The sequence below is a fragment of the Gasterosteus aculeatus genome, chromosome 9 (assembly GCF_964276395.1).
Source record: "Gasterosteus aculeatus chromosome 9, fGasAcu3.hap1.1, whole genome shotgun sequence".
NCBI classification, from domain to species: domain Eukaryota; kingdom Metazoa; phylum Chordata; class Actinopteri; order Perciformes; family Gasterosteidae; genus Gasterosteus; species Gasterosteus aculeatus.
In genome coordinates this window covers 23,008,428-23,030,497 of record NC_135696.1, presented here as the reverse complement: position 1 = coordinate 23,030,497, position 22,070 = coordinate 23,008,428, and the positions used below count along the sequence as shown (strand labels likewise).

Here is a 22,070-nt window from a genome sequence, read left to right as displayed (position 1 = left end):
ATACCTGTTATATTCATCTGATACCATTGCTTTAAAAACAGCATGCAATCCACTAGTTATCAATTCATTTTAGAATTTTGGGCAAAATGTGATTAATGAATTACATTTCTCATCTTTACCCAGCACTCGTAATAACGTGAAATAACACAGACAGTAGACACAGGAAGCATCGATGAATGAATGCGCCCCCGGGGCTCATGCACAGCAGAGAAGCTTGTGTGTGTGTGTGTGTGTTGGTTAAACACAATTTAGTCCTTGTCCAAAGCAATCAATAAGATGATAATAAAAACAGATTGGGACATTCCATCAGGTCCAAACGTCATCGTCATTTTGAGGATTATTGTTTTTAGAAATCCTCGTTAGATTCATTTTGATTAAATCAATCTGTGATCATGTTGATAAATGAAGAATGAGGCAGTGGGTGGCTTTTATTGTGGAAAGGTGATGACAGTGTGTCACTTTGTTTTTGCCAGTTTCACATTTGTCTTGAAATTAGACCGTTTAGTTCATTAGATAATAAATACAAGTATTGATTGATGATGGAGAACAAGGGTGCTAGCGATTGATCATCCTCCTCCACCTCTCCACCTCTCCCCTTCCTTCCCTCCTCCTCTTCTTCCTCCTCCTCCTCCTCCTCCCCCTCCCTAGCCCTCTTCTCTGTCCTTGTCTCTCTCCTCCTCCTCCTCCTCCTCCTCTTCTCTCCACCCCCCCTCCTCCTCCTGCTCTGACCTCTACCATCCTGCTGCTTCAGCACTTTAATACACTGATGACATTCACACTCGGACTGAGTGTTAATTAAAACACAGCTCACGATAACCCCCCCCCCCCAGCCCCCTCCCGTTTTAGAGCTTCAGGGTGACGATCCATAACACCGGCGGGGGGGGGGGGGGGGCAATCTGACGATAGAAATGCTAATGATCTTGATACACAGAGAGCATCGTGGGGGGATCGTGGGAAACGCCCCCGTTCCTCAGGCATTAATCAGTGAATCACAACCGATGAGCAGGCAGCTGCTGCCCAGGAGCCATTGAGCAGGGCAGTGAGGTAGAATCACTCTCTCTAGAGATTGACTGACTTTAAATATATGTGTCTCTGGCAGTGGGCCGGGCCCCACTTTGAGCCACAAAAGAAATTCAATTTTTTTGAAGCCTGTGGGGCAAGCAGACTTTAGGAAAGGATAATGTCGGTTTATGATGACAGTAATAGTAAATATGATTCATATTTAAAATTATAATAATAATGATGATGGGTTAGGGTTATCCTTTATTTTTAAATTGTCTATTCTGTAACCTGCTAGCCCATAGCCTTATATTTTGTTTTGTAGAATTAAATTATAAATTTGTAAATTGAACATTGAACATTTTCGTGCACTTTGTTATCTTTTTTGTTTTCTGTTTCTGGGTTAAACTAACCCATAGAATTATATTTTATTCTATTCCTCTGGCACTGTTGTCTTGTCGTCCATTGTCTTACTGTCTCATGTTATGCATGTCAAATTCATTGTATGTCTAACATATTTTGGCAATACATGTTCCTGTTTCCTGATTCCTGATGGAAGAGAAGTCATCAATCAGGGCCCACTGCTGCATCCAAGGTTCTTACATCTGAGGATGGGTCAGCATTGGTTGAAGGCAGGAGACCATCAATTTTCTCTTTGATAGTCAGAATCTTATCATTGAAGAAGTTCGTGTTGTTCAAGTTCAAGTTGTTACTAGTGAGGTCCAAAGGAATCCACGGCTCGACAGAGCTGTGACTCTCAGTCAGTCTGGCTGCAGTGCTGAAGAGAAACCTGGAGTCGTTTTTATTTTTTTCTTGGACGGACTGAAGTTTTCACAGAAGTCCTCTGCTATATATATACATGTATATATACGTATATATACATATATATATGTATATATGTATATATACATATATATATATACATATATATAGATATACATATATATATATATATATATATATATACATATATATAGATATATATACGACCCACCCAATCTACCAGGTCCTCCTCCCCATGCCTCACAACCAGCCTTCCCAGAGCCCCCCCAAAGAGAAGTGAAAATGAATGCTTTCATCAGGAAGGCAATCTGCACACTGACTGATAATGAATAGAATCAATAGCTGCAGAGGAAAGCCAATCAGAGATGTCAAGGTCAAGGTGGAGGGGGGGGGGTCATGTTACAGGAAGCAGCAAAGCCGGGAAGGGACACTCTGAATTATTGATCAACGTAATGGGCGAACACTCATTTTTTTCCGCCGTCACTTTGAGTTTGACCGGAGATTTCCCATGAGGCCTCAGAGGGGTGGGGGGTCAGAGACACACACAAACCAACACCAGATCATAGATCTGTAAGGCCATGTCCTCTATGAGGGAGGGAGTTGGTGTTTGAAAGAAAATACACCTTGCAACATCATCAATCAGGAATCAGGAAACATTTATTGTCATAATATGTCAGACATACAAGGAATCTGACTTGGCGGTTGGTGCATAACAGCAGACAGTACGACAATGGACGACAAGACCACATTGCACGAGGAATAAAATAAAATATAATGCTATGGGTCGGTAGTATAAGGCTATGGGTTAGTTTAAAAGTAAAAAAATAAAAGTTAACGTTAAAAATATTTAAAAATTAAAAATAAAGTGCACAAGCGAACAGAAAGTGACAAGTGAAAGTGGCGTGTGCAGTGAGAAAGAAAGTGACCGGAGTCAGACAGATCTTTTTAGCTGCTTCAGGGTCCTAGAAGCGAACAAGTCCTGCAGGGACGACAGATTGCATCCGATCACCCTCTCTGCAGAGCGGATGACACGCTGCAGCCTGCCCTTGTCCTTGGCTGTGGCTGCAGCGTACCAGACGGTGATGGAGGAGCAACCATCTCCACTGTCTTCAGAGCGTTGAGCTCCAGGTCTTTCTGGCTGCACCACGACACCAGATGGTGAGACTCCCACCTGTAGGCGGACTCGTCCCCACCGGAGATCAGTCCAATGAGGGTGGTGTCATCCGCAAACTTCAGGAGCTTGACGGACTGGTGGCTGGAGGTGCAGCTGTTGGTGTACAGGGAGAAGAGCAGAGGGGAAAGAACGCAGCCTTGGGGGGAACCGGTGCTGATGGTCCGAGAGGCTGAGACATGTTTCCCCAGCTTCACGTGCTGCTTCCTGTCAGACAGGAAGTCTGTGATCCACTTGCAGGTGGAAAAGTTTGTTGTGCAGCAGAGACGGGATGATGGTGTTGAAGGCAGAGCTGAAGTCCACAAACAGGATCCTGGCGTAGGTGCAGGTTCCTGGGGAGTCCAGATGCTGGAGGATGTAGTGGAGGACCATGTTGATAGCATCATCTATGGACCTGTTCACTCTGTAGGCAAACTGCAGGGGTCCAGGATGGGGTCAGTGAGGGTCCTCAGGTGAGACACAACTAGCCGTCCAAAAGACTTCATGACTACAGAGGTCAGGGCGATGGGCCTGTAGACATGTATTTGTCAAGGCACCCTAACCCGTCCACACAACTGCCACTAACAACATATTAGTATTAGTATCAACAGCAGTAGAACAATTAGTAGCAACTGCCAATGTGAAAACTGCCCAGCGCATCACTGCTTCCTCACTCCCCACCATCAAGACTGTCCAGCACAAAAGATGTCTGCGGAGAGCGAGCAGCATCGTGAAGGACAACTCTCACCCCAGCCATAGACTATTTGCCCTCCACCCGTATGGGAGGCGCTACAGGGCCCTCCATTCCCAGACCAGCAGGTTCAGGAACAGCGTCTTCCCAGCCACTGTCATCCTGCTGAACTTTGCACCACGGTGACAGCCCCTAGTCCCCCCCTACACCTGTCCCATTGACACACGACCTTCCAGCCATTGAATATTCTGCACTTTAATTATGCCGTATTTGCACAATTATGCCATATTTGCTCTACCATGTCATTCATATTTACAACCCTGCTGCTTAATGTATATACTGCTCCATTAATATTTCACACTGTACATTTATTTATATGTACTCTGCGATTTTTCTCCTCTCTTGCACTTCTGGTTAGATGCTAAACTGCATCTAGCAGTAGTGTTAGTAGTAGTACTAGTAATATCAGCTGTAATATACTATTGGTGGTAGTTGTAGTCAAATTAGTAGTAGTTATAGTACTTATAGTATCACGATCGTGATCATCACTGCCATCACCATGATGGTTGATAATGATGGATGTGATAGTGAGTTATAGTGTTGTCAGCAGTATAAATACTATTAGTACTTTTTTATAGTAGTAAGAGTAGGAATATCAGTTGCAGTGTCCCTACTACTCGTAGTAATAGTAGTATTTTTAGTATTACTACAAATAGAAGTTGTAGTAAGAGTCATTTTACTATTAATAGCAGTATAAATACTTAAACTACGACTAGTAGTAGTAGTAGTAATATTATTAGTAGTATTTGAAAGAACAAAAAGTATTTCAACAAAACAGCTTCATTGTGAGCAATGACAGATAATCCTTGAGGCTTTTATTTTGAAATGATGGGAGGGTTTGGAGACAGAATTTTTGTCCTTCAAACCAAGAAGGTATTATTTGATAGACATTACAGTAACAATTCCCTCCATGGGGGTTTTATTTTGAAAATATGGGATTGGGTGGGGGGGGGGGGATTGATTAAGAGCGAGGGGGGGTCAGGGCGGAGGAGGGAGGAACAAGCAAGGAGTTTGAAGATGTTGGTCGGATGACTACGATATAATGTATATGTACATATGATAATCCTTTGTGTGAGTGAGGAGAGAGAAAGTCCACACCCAGCTCAGAGGCACCATGAAGATATCTGGCATGTTGTCACATCACAACTTCCGGTTTTTGCTTTCAGAATAAGATGTGAGGAAACTTGCCAGACAAGGGTCCTTGATGTTGAGACCATGACAACAGTATGTCACACGGATCTAGTCACGACGATGATGATAATGATGATGGTGATGACCATCGCCACCATCATTATCTTCATCACCATCATCACCATAATCATCATCATTGTCAACATCCTCATCATCATCTTCATCACCATATCCATCATCACCATCGTCACCACCACCACCACATCTTCATCGACATCATGATCATCACCGCCATTACCATGATGGTTGATGATGATGGTGGTGATGAGGAAGATAATGATGTGATAATGATGGTGGCGATGATGAGGGTGATGCTGGTGATGATGTGACAGTGATGATGTGTTGATGGTGATGGTAATCAGCGTGGTTACATGGATTCGAATAACTGGCTTAGTCGGACTGAAATCGAATTATCCGTTTCATGTAAACACCTTTGTCCGACTATGTGCGGTCCGACTACGATCCGACTAACACCCCTGGATAACTCCATCCGATCCAGTTGATAGTGCGACTATTGCGGCATGTAACGGTGAATCGGATGAGGAACTGGACTTTGTGTCTTTGCGGATGCTTGAGATCCCGACGGTGTAAACACACTGAATGATGTTGATGATTCATTTAAATTCAATTCGTTTTATTTGGTATAACCCCAAATAAATGCATTAATTCCTCGTGATGATGATGATGCAGATGATGATGACAAAGAGATAAACAGAGATGATCAATCAGTTCCCCATTCATTCGCAGTTTTTAACTGTGATTACTTTCTGTATTCCATGTAAACATCATAAAGGAGCTTTATTCTGAAGATTGTCTAATCGTACTTCCGGTGCAGCTAGTCCACCTTGACGCCTCCCTCACGGTCAGTCGGCATGACAACGCGCTCGTGAGGGCAACGGCTGACGGGTGCGAGGATGGAAGCTAAAGATGCCTAGTAACGGAACCAGCGGACAGAACCGAGCGACAACCGGGACTGGCTCCGGGACCGGCTGCGGGACTGCCCATGTCCCGGCTATGGAAAGAGCCCGACCGGTGACGGTGTCCGCGGTGAGCCTCGCGCTCAGCGCGCTGTCCCTGCTGCTGCTCGTGACCGCGATCTCCACCGACCACTGGTACGAGACGGACACGCGCACTCACAAGCGCAACTGCGACCGCAACGGGTCCGAGTCTAACGACCAGAAGAACCGGGAGATGCCCATCTACCATCTTCCGCTGGTGGACACCGTCCGTCAGCGGGATGTGTCCATGATGAAGCCCGTGCATGTGGGAAGCAGAGAGGAAGAGCTGCTGGAGAACTGGAGGGCCATCCTGGGGATGGGCATCCTGGAGACGGAGTGCGGCAGGCCGCTGTTCTCTGCCCACTCCGGCCTGTGGAGGAAGTGCTACTTCCAGGGCCTGGACCGGGACATCGACAAGCTGATCGAGCGGGGTCAGGACGCGCGCACTTACACAGACACGTATAGATACACACACACATAGTGTGTGTGTGTGTGTGTGTGTGTGTGCGCGTGCGTGCGTGTACACATAGTGTGTGTGTGTGTGTGTGTGTGTGTGTGTGTGTGTGTGTATATATACCATAGTGAGAATGTTTGACTCCTATACGGCAGGACCACTGCAGGGGCAACCACCGTCACAAAGAACCACCATCAGATAGAACCACCGTCACAAAGAACCACGATCAGATAGAACCACCGTCACATAGAACCACTGTCACATAGAACCACCGTCACATAGAACCACCATCAGATAGAACCACCGTCACAAAGAACCACGATCAGATAGAACCACCGTCACAAAGAACCACGATCAGATAGAACCACCGTCACATAGAACCACTGTCACATAGAACCACCGTCACATAGAACCACCGTCACATAGAACCACCATCAGATAGAACCACCGTCACATAGAACCACCGTCACATAGAACCACCATCAGATAGGACCACCGTCACATAGAACCACTGTCACATAGAACCACCGTCACATAGAACCACTGTCACATAGAACCACCGTCAGATGGGACCACGTCACATAGAACCACCGTCACATAGAACCACCATCAGATAGGACCACCGTCACATAGAACCACCATCAGATAGAACCACCGTCACATAGAACCACCTTCACATAGAACCACCATCAGATAGGACCACCGTCACATAGAACCACCATCAGATGGGACCACCGTCACATAGAACCACCGTCACATAGAACCACCATCAGATAGGACCACCGTCACATAGAACCACCGTCACATAGAACCACCGTCACATAGAACCACCATCAGATAGGACCACCGTCACATAGAACCACCGTCACATAGAACCACCATCAGATAGGACCACGGTCACATAGAACCACCGTCGCAGAGAAACCACCATCAGATAGGACCACCGTCAGATAGGACCACGGTCAGATAGGACCACCGTCAGATAGAACCATCACAGAAGCCTGTGGGGAGACTTTAGGAAAGGGTAATGTTGGTTTATGATGACAGTAATAGTAATATGATTAATATTTAAAATACAAATAATGACGATAGCAGCAGCAGGTGTCAGCAGGGCCACGGCAGGAGGCAGGAACAGGGTCCAGATAGAACCATGATCCATGGAAACCTGAGAGACGAGAAAGCACAAAAAACTCCTGGAAAGAAGCTGAATTAGTCATGTGCATTAATAAAACGTGGATTATTGTAGAAGGGCTGGTCCGGGCTAACCTGAGCCAGCCCTAACTATAGGCACAATCAAAGAGGAAAGTTTTAAGTTTTACTTTAAAAGAGCTGACCGAATCTGCCCCCTGGAGTGAAAGTGGAAGCTGGTTCCACCAAAGAGGAGCTTGATAACTGAAGGCTCTGGCCCCCAGCCTACTTTTTAAAACCATAGGAACAACAAGTAACCAGCATCTATGGAGCGCAGCTGCCTTGTAGGACAATACGGTGTTACAAGCTCTTTAAGATACGACGGTGCCTCACCAGCAAGTGCCTTGTAGGTGAGGAGAAGTACCTTAAAATCTACTCTTGATTTAACAGGGAGCCAGTGCAGAGAAGTTAGTACAGGAGTGATATGATCCCTTTTCTTAGTTCTTGTTAATACACGTGCTGCAGCATTCTGAATCAACTGGAGAGGCTTAAGAGATTTACAAGAGCAGCCTGATAACAAAGAATTACAGTAGTCCAGTCTGGAAGTGACAAACGCATGAACTCATTTTTCTGCATCACTTTGAGACAGGAAGTTCTTCCATCCATCCATTGTCAAACCGCTCATCCTGCATACAGGGTAGCGGGGGGGCTGGAGTCTATCCCAGCCAACTTCGGACAGGAAGTTCCTTATTTTGGATATGTTACGTAGATGAAAAAAGGCAGTCCTTGAAGTCTTATATTTATATGAGAGTTAAAGGTCATATCCTCGTTGAAGAGAATTCTTGACAGCAACACTTTAAAACCTTCTCAGAAATAATTTGGACATAACATGAGACGTCGGTTCTCTTCTCTACAATTTCTCCAAATTTTACTCTTTTCTTAAACAAGTAGTTTTCTTATTTTAAAGATAATGTTTCTCTTTTATAAACCTGTCTATGGTTTTCTAGAAAGCACTTGCACAATCTGCACCCCTAAGCACTCACAGACTTTCAGGCTCCGTTACCTCTGTGAGGGTTTGGTTCTGTCCCATCATCTCGGACATTTTTACATTACAGGTCATTTAGCCGACGCTTTTATCCAAAGCAACTTACATTGCATTTTTAACCCATGGTTTTACTTGTTTTTGCCCGGGGAGCAATAAGGGGTTAAGTGTCCTGCTCAGGGACACTTCGACATGGGACATGGAGCAGCCGCAGTTTGAACCGCCAACCTTGCGGTTCCCGGCGCACCCTCGCTACTCCATGCGCCACCGTTTTAGCCCTTTATGAACCCCTTCCGGCATTGAATGCTGACTTAGCCCAAGAGAATTACCCACAAGTCATTGCAAAGGGGATAACCAGTGAACATACAGAGAGTAAAAAAGGTAAACAAAGGCGACAGCACACGTGTGTTCAGACTGTCATAATGAAATGTATACATTTAAAACATCAAGGATTGAAGATGGAGTAAATAACACATGAAATCAGACAATCTAATCTTTATTTGATTTGGCCTTTGGGGGAATTAGAATAGTCCTTTTTGTTTAGTCAGGTTCCTAACTGACCCAAAAGGTAGGGTACAATAGTACTCAATAATACAACCGTGCTGAACAATACATCAGTACTCAATGATACAGTACTCAATGGTATAATAATACACAACAGTTCACTGGTGTCAGACAGCAACCAGTATAATCAGAAGCAGAAACTCATCCCTGCAGCTTGTTGGTCACCAAGAGATCAATACGAATCCCGGAGGTCAAACCCCGACAGGTCCGTGACCACACCTCAGACCAAATAACTCCTCAATTGTAAAATGGATGTAAAATGCGTTACACTGGATTAGACTGGATCTTGATCCCAGATCAGATTATATCAATCGATCGCTGCAGGAGGATCAGTGGAGGGACAGTCTCATTGTGTTGAGGGCAGTGAGAAAACAATCCTACTTCTCAGTAAACATTTCAATCATGAGTTAATGGTGTCATGTCCTCTTCAATATAGCATGATCTTACTTTAGTAAATTATGGTCCATACACTCGAATTGACAGGTCTTGGAGAGCTTTGAATCCCCCTAAACATTACAAGCATTGCTTAGGTGCGTTTGTAGGTTGCTGCTCCATTACAGGGGTCAGGTAGTTTTCTAAAGCTCAGGTACTCACTTGTCAGGTACTCACCTGTCTTCTTCGGCAGGCATTGCAGATCGCTGCACAGCTGTGAAGTATCACTTCTCTCAGCCAATCAGACTGAGGAACATCCCTCTGAACCTCACCAGAACCATCCAGCAGGACGAGTGGCACCTTCTGCGTAAGTACGCCGCATATATATATATATATACATATACATACATATATATACACTGCTCAAAAAATGACCAAAAAATGATATAAATATATGGACATATACTTGTATACACACCAGATACTATATACTACACTATGAAGTTAATGAGGTATGACGTCCTGCTGCAGACCTGCGTCGGATCACAGCTGGGTTTCTGGGCATGGCCGCAGCCGTCCTGCTGTGTGGAACCATCGTGGTCTTAGTCGGGTTCTTCTGGGAGGAAAGTCTGACACAACATGTCTCGGGACTGTTGTTCCTCATGGCAGGTAATGAGAGGCAGTGAGACAGATACAGGGAGCGAGAGAGAGATAGACAGGTAGGTAAGAGACAGACAAGTAGAGAGACAGGAGGTAGAGGGAAAGAGACAGGTAAGAGACAGTCTGGTAGAGGGAGACAGACAGGTAGAGAGGGAGTGAGACAGATACAGGGAGCGAGAGAGAGATAGACAGGTAGGTAAGAGACAGACAAGTAGAGAGACAGGAGGTAGAGGGAAAGAGACAGGTAAGAGACAGTCAGGTAGAGGGAGACAGACAGGTAGCGAGGAAGCGAGACAGTTAGGACAGATGGGTAAGAGACAGACAAGTAGAGAGACAAGAGGTAGAGGGAAAGAGACAGGTAAGAGACAGTCAGGTAGAGGGAGACAGACAGGTAGAGAGACAGGAGGTAGAGGGAAAGAGACAGGTAAGAGACAGTCTGGTAGAGGGAGACAGACAGATAGAGAGGGAGTGAGACAGAAACAGGGAGCGAGAGAGAGATAGACAGGTAGAAAGACAGATGGGTAAGAGACAGATAAGTAGAGAGACAGGAGGTAGAGGGAAAGAGACAGGTAAGAGACAGTCTGGTAGAGGGAGACAGACAGGTAGAGAGGGAGTGAGTCAGTTAGGACAGATGGGTAAGAGACAGAAAGGTGGATAGAAAGGTCAGAGACAGATATGTTGAGTTGAGAGAGGGAGACAGACCTGTCTGTCTTATAGACTTTACAGGCCCCTCTGATGAAGGCTTTTCTCTTCATGTTTCCTTCAGGGATCTTTTGCACCATCTCTCTGTGTACGTACGCAGCCAGTGTGACCTACGACCTCTCCAGAAACCCCCCCTTTATCTACGGCCTGCCGGCTGATGTGGACCACGGGTACGGCTGGTCCCTCTGCTGTGCCTGGGCAAGTCTGGGCCTCACGGTGGCCTCCGGCTGCCTCGGCACAACCTTTCCCTTCCTTAGCCGGGCCGGAGCGCTGCGCTCGAAGACCGCCCGCGAGTCCTCCGTCTGAGCCGCAGGCTGTCAATCAAACGGGGGGAGGGGCTTAATGACAGGGCTGCACCTGGTGGATGTGAGCCGGGTTCTGCTCAGCCTGGTGGCGGAGCGTTGGCCTCAAGGTGGAGGACGTCTACAACGGTTTATGAATCGTGTTGAATTACACTTCTGTCATTAAGTCTTGTGTTTGCTGACCTCCATTGGTTTAACTTCTCACCTGTGCGCAGTGATGAACAGGTGCTCTCCTGTACCCCATGACACCATCGCTAGGTGTAACTACAGGTGTCGGACCACAGTGCGTGTGGTGTGACCTGTAGGAGCTAGCATGCTAACAGGTTATCAGGGTCAGTAGCCTCTGTCACTGTAACTGCAGCCAATCAGCATCCCTCTCATCTGCTTTTTGTTTTTTTCACACCTACAGAAGAACATAGAGGAACATGAACATATTTACTGGATGAGTCTGTGCACTTTATGAAACCATATGTGAAGATCCTCCTGAAAAGCCCCTAATCCTAAATGTAGCGAGTAAAGAACGAGAGCAGCAATGTTCAGAAGTAGTACCTAAGATCTAGAGCTGCATCCACAAGATCATTTTGATTGTGTCTTTGGATTATTTCGTTTCCAGCCCTCTCACATTCAGGATGAAAAAACGTTTTACAAATGAGATTTCAGTATGGCGGCAAATCACTGCGCAAATCAGGTTGATGCTCGCGCGTAAATCAAACAAGGCTGCTCGCTCGCGGAACGTGAACTTCTAATCTAATAAAATAATCTCTCCAACTTTACCGAACTATGGAGGAGCCTGCGCATATCTTACATTCACTGATTCAGACTTCATTTTACCAATACGGACCGGTCTGCGAGCTGGACGCATTGCTCTTAATGATGGTAAATGGTGCTTGTAGCTGGTTGTCATCTACGCTCCACTACGGTTACATAAAGGTGGCGTTTGTATTTTGACAACGTTTTATCTCAGAATTTTCACTTTTTATCCCCTTTCTTTAGTGCAGAAATTGGCTTCTATATTTGTGTGAATGCATCACTCCAGCCAATCCACAGACGCGGTTTGTAACCAATCAGGTGTAGAGATGGTGACTGGCTCCGCCCCCTTACTGTCAAAAAGAACAACAGCGAGCGCGTAGAAAACTCCTTCGAGCGCGAGCAGAGACTAACCTCGCGAGCGAGGAAGTTCACGCTCCGCGAGCGAGCAAATATCTCGCGCGAGATGAACTTTGACTCGCAGATGTTTGATTTACGCGCATCAACCTGATTTGCGCTCTCAAATTTTGACAGTGATTTGCCGCCATACTTCAGGTTCTCCTTCAGGAATCAGATGCGTCTTTGATGCGTCTTCAGGATGAGAAGAATCATAGGTCCAAACTGTAAATACTATGAAATGACAAAAAAAACTATCTGATGTAATTTCTGTCTCTAAAGTATGAAGAATTGTATTGACTGAGTCACAGAGGAAACTATAAGTGCGTTAAACAGGCATTATTTAAACATTTTAAAAGTGATAGCATCATAACCAAGGTGTAATTTAATTCAATTCTTTTTTTGTACAGCCCAAAATTACAATAACAATCTGTACACATGCAACTTCCTCTGACCTTTGACCCCCACATCGGTACAGGAAATATTCCTCAAAAAATGAAGAACCTTACGAAAAGTAAAAGGACCTTAGTGAGAACGTTGGAGGAGGGATGGACAGACTGCACGATGTCATGTGTGCAGAATGAACAATGGAAAAGATGCACAATACATTCATTCAAAAATGATTCTGTCGCATGACAGAAATGATGACATCATAGCTCCACTAAAGAAAACTTCAGAATAAGTTAATTCTGAGGAATGAGCAAACATCAACGTTGTCAAAGGAGCTGAGTCAACGACATAATGGTGTCATTTTTGGTGTCCACGACAAGGAAGACAGCAGTCACCTTATATTGTCCTCTGAGGAGATATTTCGGTTGTATGTAAACAAGAAAAGGTTTTTAACTTGTTAAGAGAATCTATGAATTCAGTGATGCAGTATTATGTTTGTTTAAATGCATTCAGCCACCTGGTGTTTAAATAAGGAGCTCCATGAGGAACATCACGTTGGTCTGGAGAACACAAGGAACATCTGAAAGAGAACGTCCCAGTGTCCCTTTAGTGATCAAACACTGGATCTGGTTCAACAGTCGGCTGGTCTGAAATCACACAGTTCAGGTATGAGCAGGAGAGCCATGTATGAACTTGTGTTCTATGGACGGGACTGATGCTGCTGCTTGGTGCTTTAGTACTTCATTAAACAAGTTAATGTTCAGTCGTTTTTAGCTCAGTCTTATATCCTGCAGGCTGGATGCCAAGTCTGTTCCCGCTTACCTTCTAACAGAGGGAACAGAACATGTCATCGGGTCTTCTGATGCCTGCTGAGACCTGTGACTGCCTGTGAGACACTCATGTACCCCATCGCCATCTCCTTCTGATTCCTATCCTGTGTCCTCAAATACTCCCGACCCCCCTTCCCCGTGTCTTCTGATACCCCTTCTGTACCCACAGCAGCCTGATTATTTTCCCCTGGAACTCCATGTTACCCAATTAAGCCCCCTCCCCCGCTCCCCAGTGTCGCCTCACTTCTCTGTCTGCATCCTGATGTTCAGCTGTAAATAAACGATAACAACATTATCACACCTGATATATGTTTGATACGTTGTCATCATGAATATATAATAAAAATGATAACAGACAGCGCAATGTTCTTTAATGTGTACGGTGCTGGGTGAAGATGAAACATATAACTCAATTAATAGCATGCTTTTCACTTGTTTTTAATGCTTTTAATACATTACAAACATACATTGTGTAATGCACAATTTTATTTTACGGTAATTTCATTCAATTGCGACGGTGGCTCATGGAGCAGAGAGTGTGCACCTAACCCTAACTGCTGGGAAGCGCAAGGTTGATGGTTTGAGCCCCAGCTGCTCCGTGTCCCTGAGCATGACACCGAACCCCTAATTGCTCCCTGGGCTAAAATGTAGAAAGCCATGGGTTAAAAATACAATGTACGTTGCTTTGGATAAAAGCATCAGCTAAATGACCTGTAAAGTAACAATATAACAGGTATTCTCGGAGCAACAGCAAGGTACATAAATGTGTTTTATCTTTCTTTGTGAACAGGTACCAGAAGCAACATTAGTCTTTTATCGGGGAGCAGCATAACCACCTTTCACAGGGGCAGATGTTGTTCTTCAGACTGCTGTGAGTCTGCACGTCGTTGTAACGCTGTCACTCTCTTATAAAACGTGTGTGTTCTCCTCACGGCGTGTGTGTTGGGAGACTCGTACGCGCCTCATTCGCTCCTATAAGGACGCTTCATTCTTCTTGCGTTGGTTTGTCTACAATTCTTCCGCACGCCACATTAACGTAGTCGGCCCAAGTCTCGCTCCACTGGTTGTTTGCATCTACTGGGCTGCATCAGTGCTGTGTGACGCTTTAAGTGGTACTTCGGGCTCGTAGTACTTCAGGCTCCTAGTACTTCAGGCTCGTTCTACACCAAGGATTCTTGGTGTAGATTCTTCTGGTTTTTAGTGGTTACAAATAGCTTTACTCTTATCGACTATGCCGTCTGGTCAGGCATGTGCACAGACATTTTGGGGGGCAGGTGCTCAAACCAAAACCAAAGGGCACCCATTGCCAAAATTACTTAAATTATTTTATTTATTTCAGCCTAAATATATTTTTTTAACTCTGAAGCGGATTCAGCCTGCGAGCTAAACTGAGACAGCTAAGCTAACTAAGGAAGTGCGCACTCACGTCGCGCTCCGTAGTCGATTTACATGAACCACCGCTGTCACCAATGTGACCGAGCGTTAATCAATAATTAATTAATAAGCACGTTAATAACCACCGTAACCACTCTTTTGCCTCTACGGCAACACTGGACGGACATACTATCGCAAAACAATCCCAAAAATGAAATGGCACCCGCCAAAGTGGCAGGTGAGAGAGACTGCTTCACCCACAGCCGAAATCTACCTGTATTTGGCGGGTGGGCGGGGGGCCAATGTACCTTAAAATCTGCTCTTGATTCAACAGGGAGCCAGTGGAGAGAAGTTAATACAGGAGTGATATGATCCCTTTTCTTAGTTCTTGTTAATACACGTGCTGCAGCATTCTGAATCAGCTGGAGAGGCTTAAGAGATTTATAAGAGCAGCCTGATAACAAAGAATTACAGTAGTCCAGTCTGGAAGTGACAAACGCATGAACAAATTTTTCTGCATCACTTCGAGACAGGAAGTTCCTGATTTTTGATATGTTACGTAGATGAAAAAAGGCACTTTTTTCACTCTTAGACAAGTAGTTTTCTTATTTTAAAAATAATGTTACTATTTTCTAAACCTGTTTATGGTTTTCTAGAAAGCACTTTTATTTTTGTATGGATTTCACACTCTTTTGTCAACCCGTCCCAATCCCAATCTGTACCCCTAAGCACTCACGTTAACACCGTGAGGGTTTGGTTCTGTCCCATCATCTCGTTGAGTGTTTGAGGCTCTTGAGACATTTTTACATTACAGGTCATTTAGCTGACGCTTTCATCCAAAGTGACTTACTTTGGATTTTTAACCCATGGTTTTACTTTTTTGCCCGGGGAGCAATTAGGGTTTAGGTGTCTTGCTCAGGGACACTTCAACATGGGGCAGGCAGGAGTCGAACCACCAACTTTGCAGTTCCCGGTGCACCCTCTCTACCTCCGCGACACGACGACCCCACAATAATAATGCCGCTATTGTGCTATGAAACCGGAAATGCAGGAGGCTGCGTAGCTTTTGACGCTAGTCTAGAAAAATGGGTCGACAGCACGGAAGAGTTCACTTTAACTGCAACGTTAACGTTAAGTAATATCTGATAGAAATGTTATAATATATAACATCACATCTTAGTTCACAGAATCACTTTAGTCTCGTTGGTAACCAATGTTTTGCTTTTAAATACATAAGACCCTAGAATAAACTGCTCATCGTGATACCGTTACCCCCCCATGCTCTGTTCTTATGAACATCAATGTACCAACACACATAACAAACACACCACGAGCAGCTGGTCTGTACTCGTCAGTGAAAAGTCACTTTAACGACTTCACTCTCACTTTAGAGGTTGACGCTGTGACGGTTTTATATAGTTTATACTTCATGTTATGAACAGAAATGGATCAACGTGAGCTCAGGCAGACAAATATCACTGTCTAAGTACCGGTACATAACAAATACACAAAGAAAACTGAACTCACTTTGATTCTTTTGTTTTGTTGTGTGATTATAAACTTTACATTTAGTTGTGTTTTATGGAGCAGGAGAACGATGTGTGTATTGACGTAGGCTACTGTAGCATGGACATATTCGGATGTTAAAATAGCTTATATCCAATGCAATAAATAAGAAGTCCTTGCATTCAAGTTAATGTGTTTGCTGTTTTTATTGGCAGTATTGATGGAATCTCTTCTGCCTTATTGCAATATTACTTTTAGCTGAAAGTATACAACCTAACTGATTTAATGAATTCAAAATAACAAATTTCTTCTCAGCCTGAAATATATCACGCTTGGAGAAGAAGCAATTCTTCCTAGATTAAATCAAATGAAAAGTCTGTACTTTGTCATTTATATGGCTTTTACTGTCAAGCGCAGCAGGTTGCTAGGCAACAGGAGCAGTGGAGGTATCACTGATGACGCAAGCAGAAAGTCCCCCCGTAGGCCCGACCGTCCTTTCAGAAACCGCTCGGTTCAGCCGATGCGGTTGTCGGGGGACCGGCCCGGGTAGACCAGAAGGCTGCAGGCTACAAGATGCAGCCACCCAACCATCCACGTTAAAGTCACTTAAATCCCCTTTCCGATGCTCGCTTTGACCTTCAGTGAGTTGCTGATTAACAAGCAACAGTTGTACCTAATAACACACATCAAGTTTATACTTCAGAGAGTTTTGTAGTTAATGGTTCGTCAGCTCTAAGAGATAAATCCCCCATGTGGAGTGCAGAATCGGGAATCAGGCTTTTGTTCAGAGACGCTGCAACGACTTTAATCAATAAAAGTACAAACAAGAACTTTGAACATCAATGTGAAATCAAAACAACTTTATTTACAAAAACAAATCTGTCTTACAGTTGTTTTAACCTCAAATTAAGAAATACACTTTAAAACTAGTGAAAAATAAAAAAGACAGGAGATACGAAGTAAAAGGGGCGGGGCCGTAGCAGACATCCTTGGCGTTAGATCAAGTCAGCCACTGCAAAGAAGAAAAACACACATGTCACCGCGGCAACAGCCAATCAAAGGGGTTACACATCATGTGATACTGGCTGTGTGAGGCCGCCCATCATTCGTCAACCTCATACACCCCCGCCCCTCCCCATGGTCCTATGTTCCTCCATGTTCGGTTTCTTATGAACGTCAATGTACCGACACACATTTAGAACAAACACACAACAAGCTCATGTTACCGTGAAAAGTCACATTAATGCCTCAACTGTCAAACTTCATGTCTTACTGAGGCTGCGACAGTTTAATAGAAAGTTTAGACTTGATATTATGAACAAAAATTGATGTTGCGAACCTGAAATATTACTTTCTAAGGCATACCGTTACGAACGTTGAGAATATACTAAACTTGTTTAGTGGTGAAATGATAAACTTTTGTTTTAGGAAGCAGCGTCACGCTGAAAAGAACAAAGTGTGTGGTGACATTCATCTTCTGTAGCGTGGACATATTCTGGAATATCTTAAATTAGTTAAATTAGCTCGTACAGCAAGAAAAAAATAAGTCTGTTCATACAAGTTAGTAAGTGCGTTCAGACAACGTGGTCCTTGAAGCACCCGGCCCACGTAGACCAAAAGGCCGGGTCCTCATGAGGACGCAGCCCCCCAATGAGACGCAGCTGGTGATTCTATTACCGTTCATGGGCATCTCGTCGATCTGGGTGGAGTAGTACTGCTCGATGTCACGCAGGATCCGGATGTCATCGTTTTTCACAAAGTTGATGGCCACGCCCTTACGCCCATAACGACCAGACCGACCAATCCTGGAGGGGGGTCAAGGCTCACGTGAGAAACGCATGCAGGGGATCCGTTTATTTGAATTGCAAAAGGGAGATATAAGACGCCGCGCACTAACTACTTCTGCGTACTTCCTGTTGTAGTGCGTACCTGTGGATGTAGAGCTCTCGGTTGTTGGGCAGGTCGTAGTTGATGATCAGAGAAACCTGAGGAACATCTAAACCTCGAGCCCAAACGTCCGTAGAGATCAAAACACGACTGAAACAGATCAATTGATCAATTAATATTAATCCACCGGAGGAGTATGTGATCATGTCAGACTGGGTGGTTACTCTGTGGAGAACATCGTGGTCGTAACCAAATGGTCTTGCCCAGTCTAACCCCAGTCTAGGCTCTGGGTCCCGGCCTAGTCTTGGGTCTAGCCCGGTCCCGTATTGGGGGTAACCCGGCCTGGTCTCAGTTACCTGGCTCCGGATCTGAACTCCTTCATGATGGACTCCCTCTCCTTTTGGGGCATGTCTCCGTGCATCGATGACACCGTGAAGTTGGCCTCCCTCATCTTCTCCGTCAGCCAGTCCACCTGAAACACCATCAGACCCTCAACAACCCAGAAGCCTCAGAGCAGGTGACCTGCTGGTTAGCGTAGCCTGGCTACGGTTGGGTGCAGCGTAGCTTTCGGTACCTGATTGTTAGCTAACAATAGCTCACCGCTTGTGCAGCTAGTTAGCAAACTACCTTCTATTTATTGATGTCTGTGTTTCCCTCCGTTATTAAAGTCTGCACATTGTTTCGCACCGCACAGCACAGACGCGTGCTCACCAGCGGATACAGAGCGCGTGTCGGCAACGACCCCCCCCGTCAGTTAATATATTGTTCAATTTGAAGAAAATAATTTTCTTTGTAATTTAAAAAATCATTGTCAATCATTGTGCTTTTTTCTTTGAATCACCGGTATCGAACCCCCCCCAAACGACCCCCATCCCCACGTCTAGCTCACCTTCCTCTTGGTGTTGCAGAAGATGACGGCCTGCGTGATGGTCAGGGTGTCGTACAGATCACACAGAGTGTCGAACTTCCACTCTTCTCTCTCCACGGCAACAAAGAACTGTTTGATCCCCTCCAGCGTGAGCTCATCACTAAGGGACACAAATGTATATATATATATATTATTCACGTGTCATGACGTAAGCCTGGTGGCCATAGTGACCCTGGACTCACCGCTTAACCAGGATACGGATCGGGTCAGTCATGAACTTGTTGGTCATCTCCAGGATCTCGTGAGGCAGCGTGGCGCTGATCAGACACACCTGTGTGGCTGGAGGAAGGTAGCGGTACACGTCGTAGATCTGCTCCTTGAAGCCTGGACAGGGGTCAAAGGTTAAACATCATCAGGCATCACACATGGCTATAAAGTGTTACAAACATCACTCCGCCGTGATATTATAAAACATATATACATTATACAATATGCATAGTGTATAGAATGTATTCGTGTTTGGACCCTTCTGATTCACCTGAGACGAGACTAAAGATTTAGGATGACGCATTCTTTCTCCAGTATCCTAGGACTCACTCAGTAATGTACTTTGTAGTGGGTTTTTATTACAAACTCCCCAGCTGTGATTATACAGTATTGTGACCTCGTCCTCGGGTTACCTTTGTTGAGCATCTCATCAGCTTCGTCCAGAACTAGCATCTTGATGGCTCTGGTCCTCAGACTCCTGCGACGAATCATATCTGTAGAACACAAACAGAGGCTGATGAGGACCAGGTGGAGCGGCTCACAGTGCATCAGGTGAACCAGGTGAAGCAGGTGAACCCACCAAACACTCGTCCAGGTGTTCCCGACACCACGTGCTGGCCGTAGTCCAGCTTCCTGATGTCCTCGCCTACGTTGGTCCCCCCGATGCAGGCGTGACACTGGACGTTCATGTAGTCTCCCAGAGCCAACAGCACCTGAACACACGGCAGAGACCATCAGAAACCAGCTCACGTGTTATTGTCTGAGGTTACGTCCACACGACTACGTTTCTGTTTTTAAGTGCATATGTTTTTCCTTTTTTAAGCTAAACGTCCACACTACGGCGGCGGTCGCGCACCGGAAACAGCTCAGACATGCTGGAGTTTGGTCTTGGTGTGGAAACCATTTGGTTGGCTCTTAGTCGTCGCAACGTGTCCTTCCCTCATTTGTCACACTCCAGTCACGTGACCGTGTGTATCATCATCTTCTGATTTACACAGTAACGCGCATGTCCAGTGTATGTTAATGGTCACGTGGTTTACTCTAGAGAACGTAGTAGTGTGGATGTAGCAGTGTGACCAGGTCGTCGGCGCTACCTTTTGGATCTGTCCAGCAAGCTCCCTCGTTGGAGCCAGAATCAGAGCCTGAGTCTCCCTCACCTGTAACAAGAAATATATATTAGACACACACACACACACACACACACACACACATATATTGTATAAGCAAGTCATTCTGAGGATCAATAGGATCCTAACCCTGACCTGGATGTCCAGACACTGCAGCACCGACACACAGAAGGTCGCCGTCTTCCCTGTTCCAGACTGAGACCTGAACAGATCAGAGACCAGTGATTAAATAGAACACATGTTGTTCCCCAAGATCCCCAAGACCCTCTTGGATTCAGGTGCTTAAAAGGTTAATACAGATCCCCCCCCCCCCCCAGTTTGGTTCTTACTGGGCGATGACGTCCCGGCCTTTGATGATCTGTTTGATGGCTCTCTGCTGGATCGCTGATGGCTTCTCAAAACCTGAAACACAAAAGATGAAACCTCTGGTAACATCTCGATTCAGCTATCTATTACGTGGTTCTGTCAGACAAAGGTTGCCATGGAGACGTCACAATTAGCCTCCGGCAGAAAGTCTTAAGTAAATAATCGAAGGACGTAAACTTAGCAGGAAGCTAAAGTGAATGCTAACTTATGCTAAGTTTGATAATAACCCCACTAAAACACTCACAAATAAATCCACCACTACATATGTAGAGCCTCGGTCAACCACGAAGATATAAAGAAGTAGAAAATACTTTTTTTTATAAATACTGTCATATGTAATAAATAAAATATAAACACTGAGACGAATGTTAGCTTTAGCATCCTGTGCTAACTCTCCCCTGGAGGCCGTGTGAATCCCCGGTCTACCGTAAGCATAGATCCCGCGGAGCAAGTCCTCCCGAAGGCCCATCGTGTCGAAGGTGGGGGTGACGTCCACCTCCTCGCTGGTTTCGAACTCCACCTTCGTCATGTCTTCGTCCCTCAGGATCCTCTTCCTGCCCTGTAGTCCGGCAGTAGCCATCTTCTTCACAGGTTTAAGACTGAAACTTCACGAGAAAACCAAGAAATATCTCCGACGTTGTCCGCTGGGCTGCTCTGCTAACACGGGGAGGAAGAAAGAGCGCGGGGTTCGTCGCGCTGATGACGACGTGTGGAGGCGACACGGGCTTCTTCCTGTTTGAAGAACTGCTTGATAAAGAACAGCGCCACCTGGAGGCCAGGAGGGTAAACCCACACCATAGGTAGACAGCGGCCGAATCCCAGTGCCCCCCCCTAAACCCTGGACCCCCAGGGACTCACTGACGTCACCTGGTCAGTGGGAGAGTCTGCGAGGGCTTTGAAATATTAAGGGACAGCACTTTGCTGCATCACAATATGATGTATTTAATACTTTTGACTACGTATTTCAGGCGCTTTCTTCATGACGGGAAATTTAAATTTGTTTTACTGTTTGTCAAAATAGCTTAAATGACCAAATTACATTTTTGATCAATAATTTGTAACCATTGACTCATTTCATGTGTTTTTCCTTCTTTAATCCGCTATCTTCTATATTTATTCATTTGAATATAGCCCTCTTTGTTAATCTTTTTTAAGTCTCCATGTTTCATAGAGTTCATAAAGGGCTCAAAAATGTCTCAGAGCAGAACGGTGTGAC

At 45.2% G+C, this 22,070-nt stretch overlaps 2 protein-coding genes across 2 annotated transcripts; one reads left to right on the top strand and one right to left on the bottom strand.

The window, feature by feature from the left end:
- Positions 1-5,713: 5,713 nt before the first annotated feature.
- tmem178a (transmembrane protein 178a) lies at positions 5,714-13,817 on the top strand. Its single transcript, XM_040185554.2, has 4 exons — positions 5,714-6,303; positions 9,686-9,799; positions 9,964-10,101; positions 10,859-13,817. Exons 1-4 carry the CDS (start codon positions 5,802-5,804, stop codon positions 11,098-11,100), a joined length of 996 nt encoding a protein of 331 aa, XP_040041488.1. The 5' UTR covers positions 5,714-5,801; the 3' UTR covers positions 11,101-13,817.
- A 3,367-nt stretch (positions 13,818-17,184) lies between these two features.
- Positions 17,185-21,716, bottom strand: eif4a3 (eukaryotic translation initiation factor 4A3). The gene is made up of 12 exons (XM_040185540.2): positions 21,281-21,716; positions 20,818-20,890; positions 20,624-20,690; positions 20,456-20,518; positions 19,942-20,074; positions 19,775-19,855; positions 19,337-19,478; positions 19,116-19,254; positions 18,583-18,698; positions 18,269-18,376; positions 18,017-18,144; positions 17,185-17,351 (listed from the first exon to the last, which is right to left on the bottom strand). The coding sequence occupies exons 1-12, from the start codon at positions 21,432-21,434 to the stop codon at positions 17,335-17,337; spliced, it is 1,221 nt and encodes a 406-aa protein (XP_040041474.1). The 5' UTR covers positions 21,435-21,716; the 3' UTR covers positions 17,185-17,334.
- Positions 21,717-22,070: the final 354 nt, after the last annotated feature.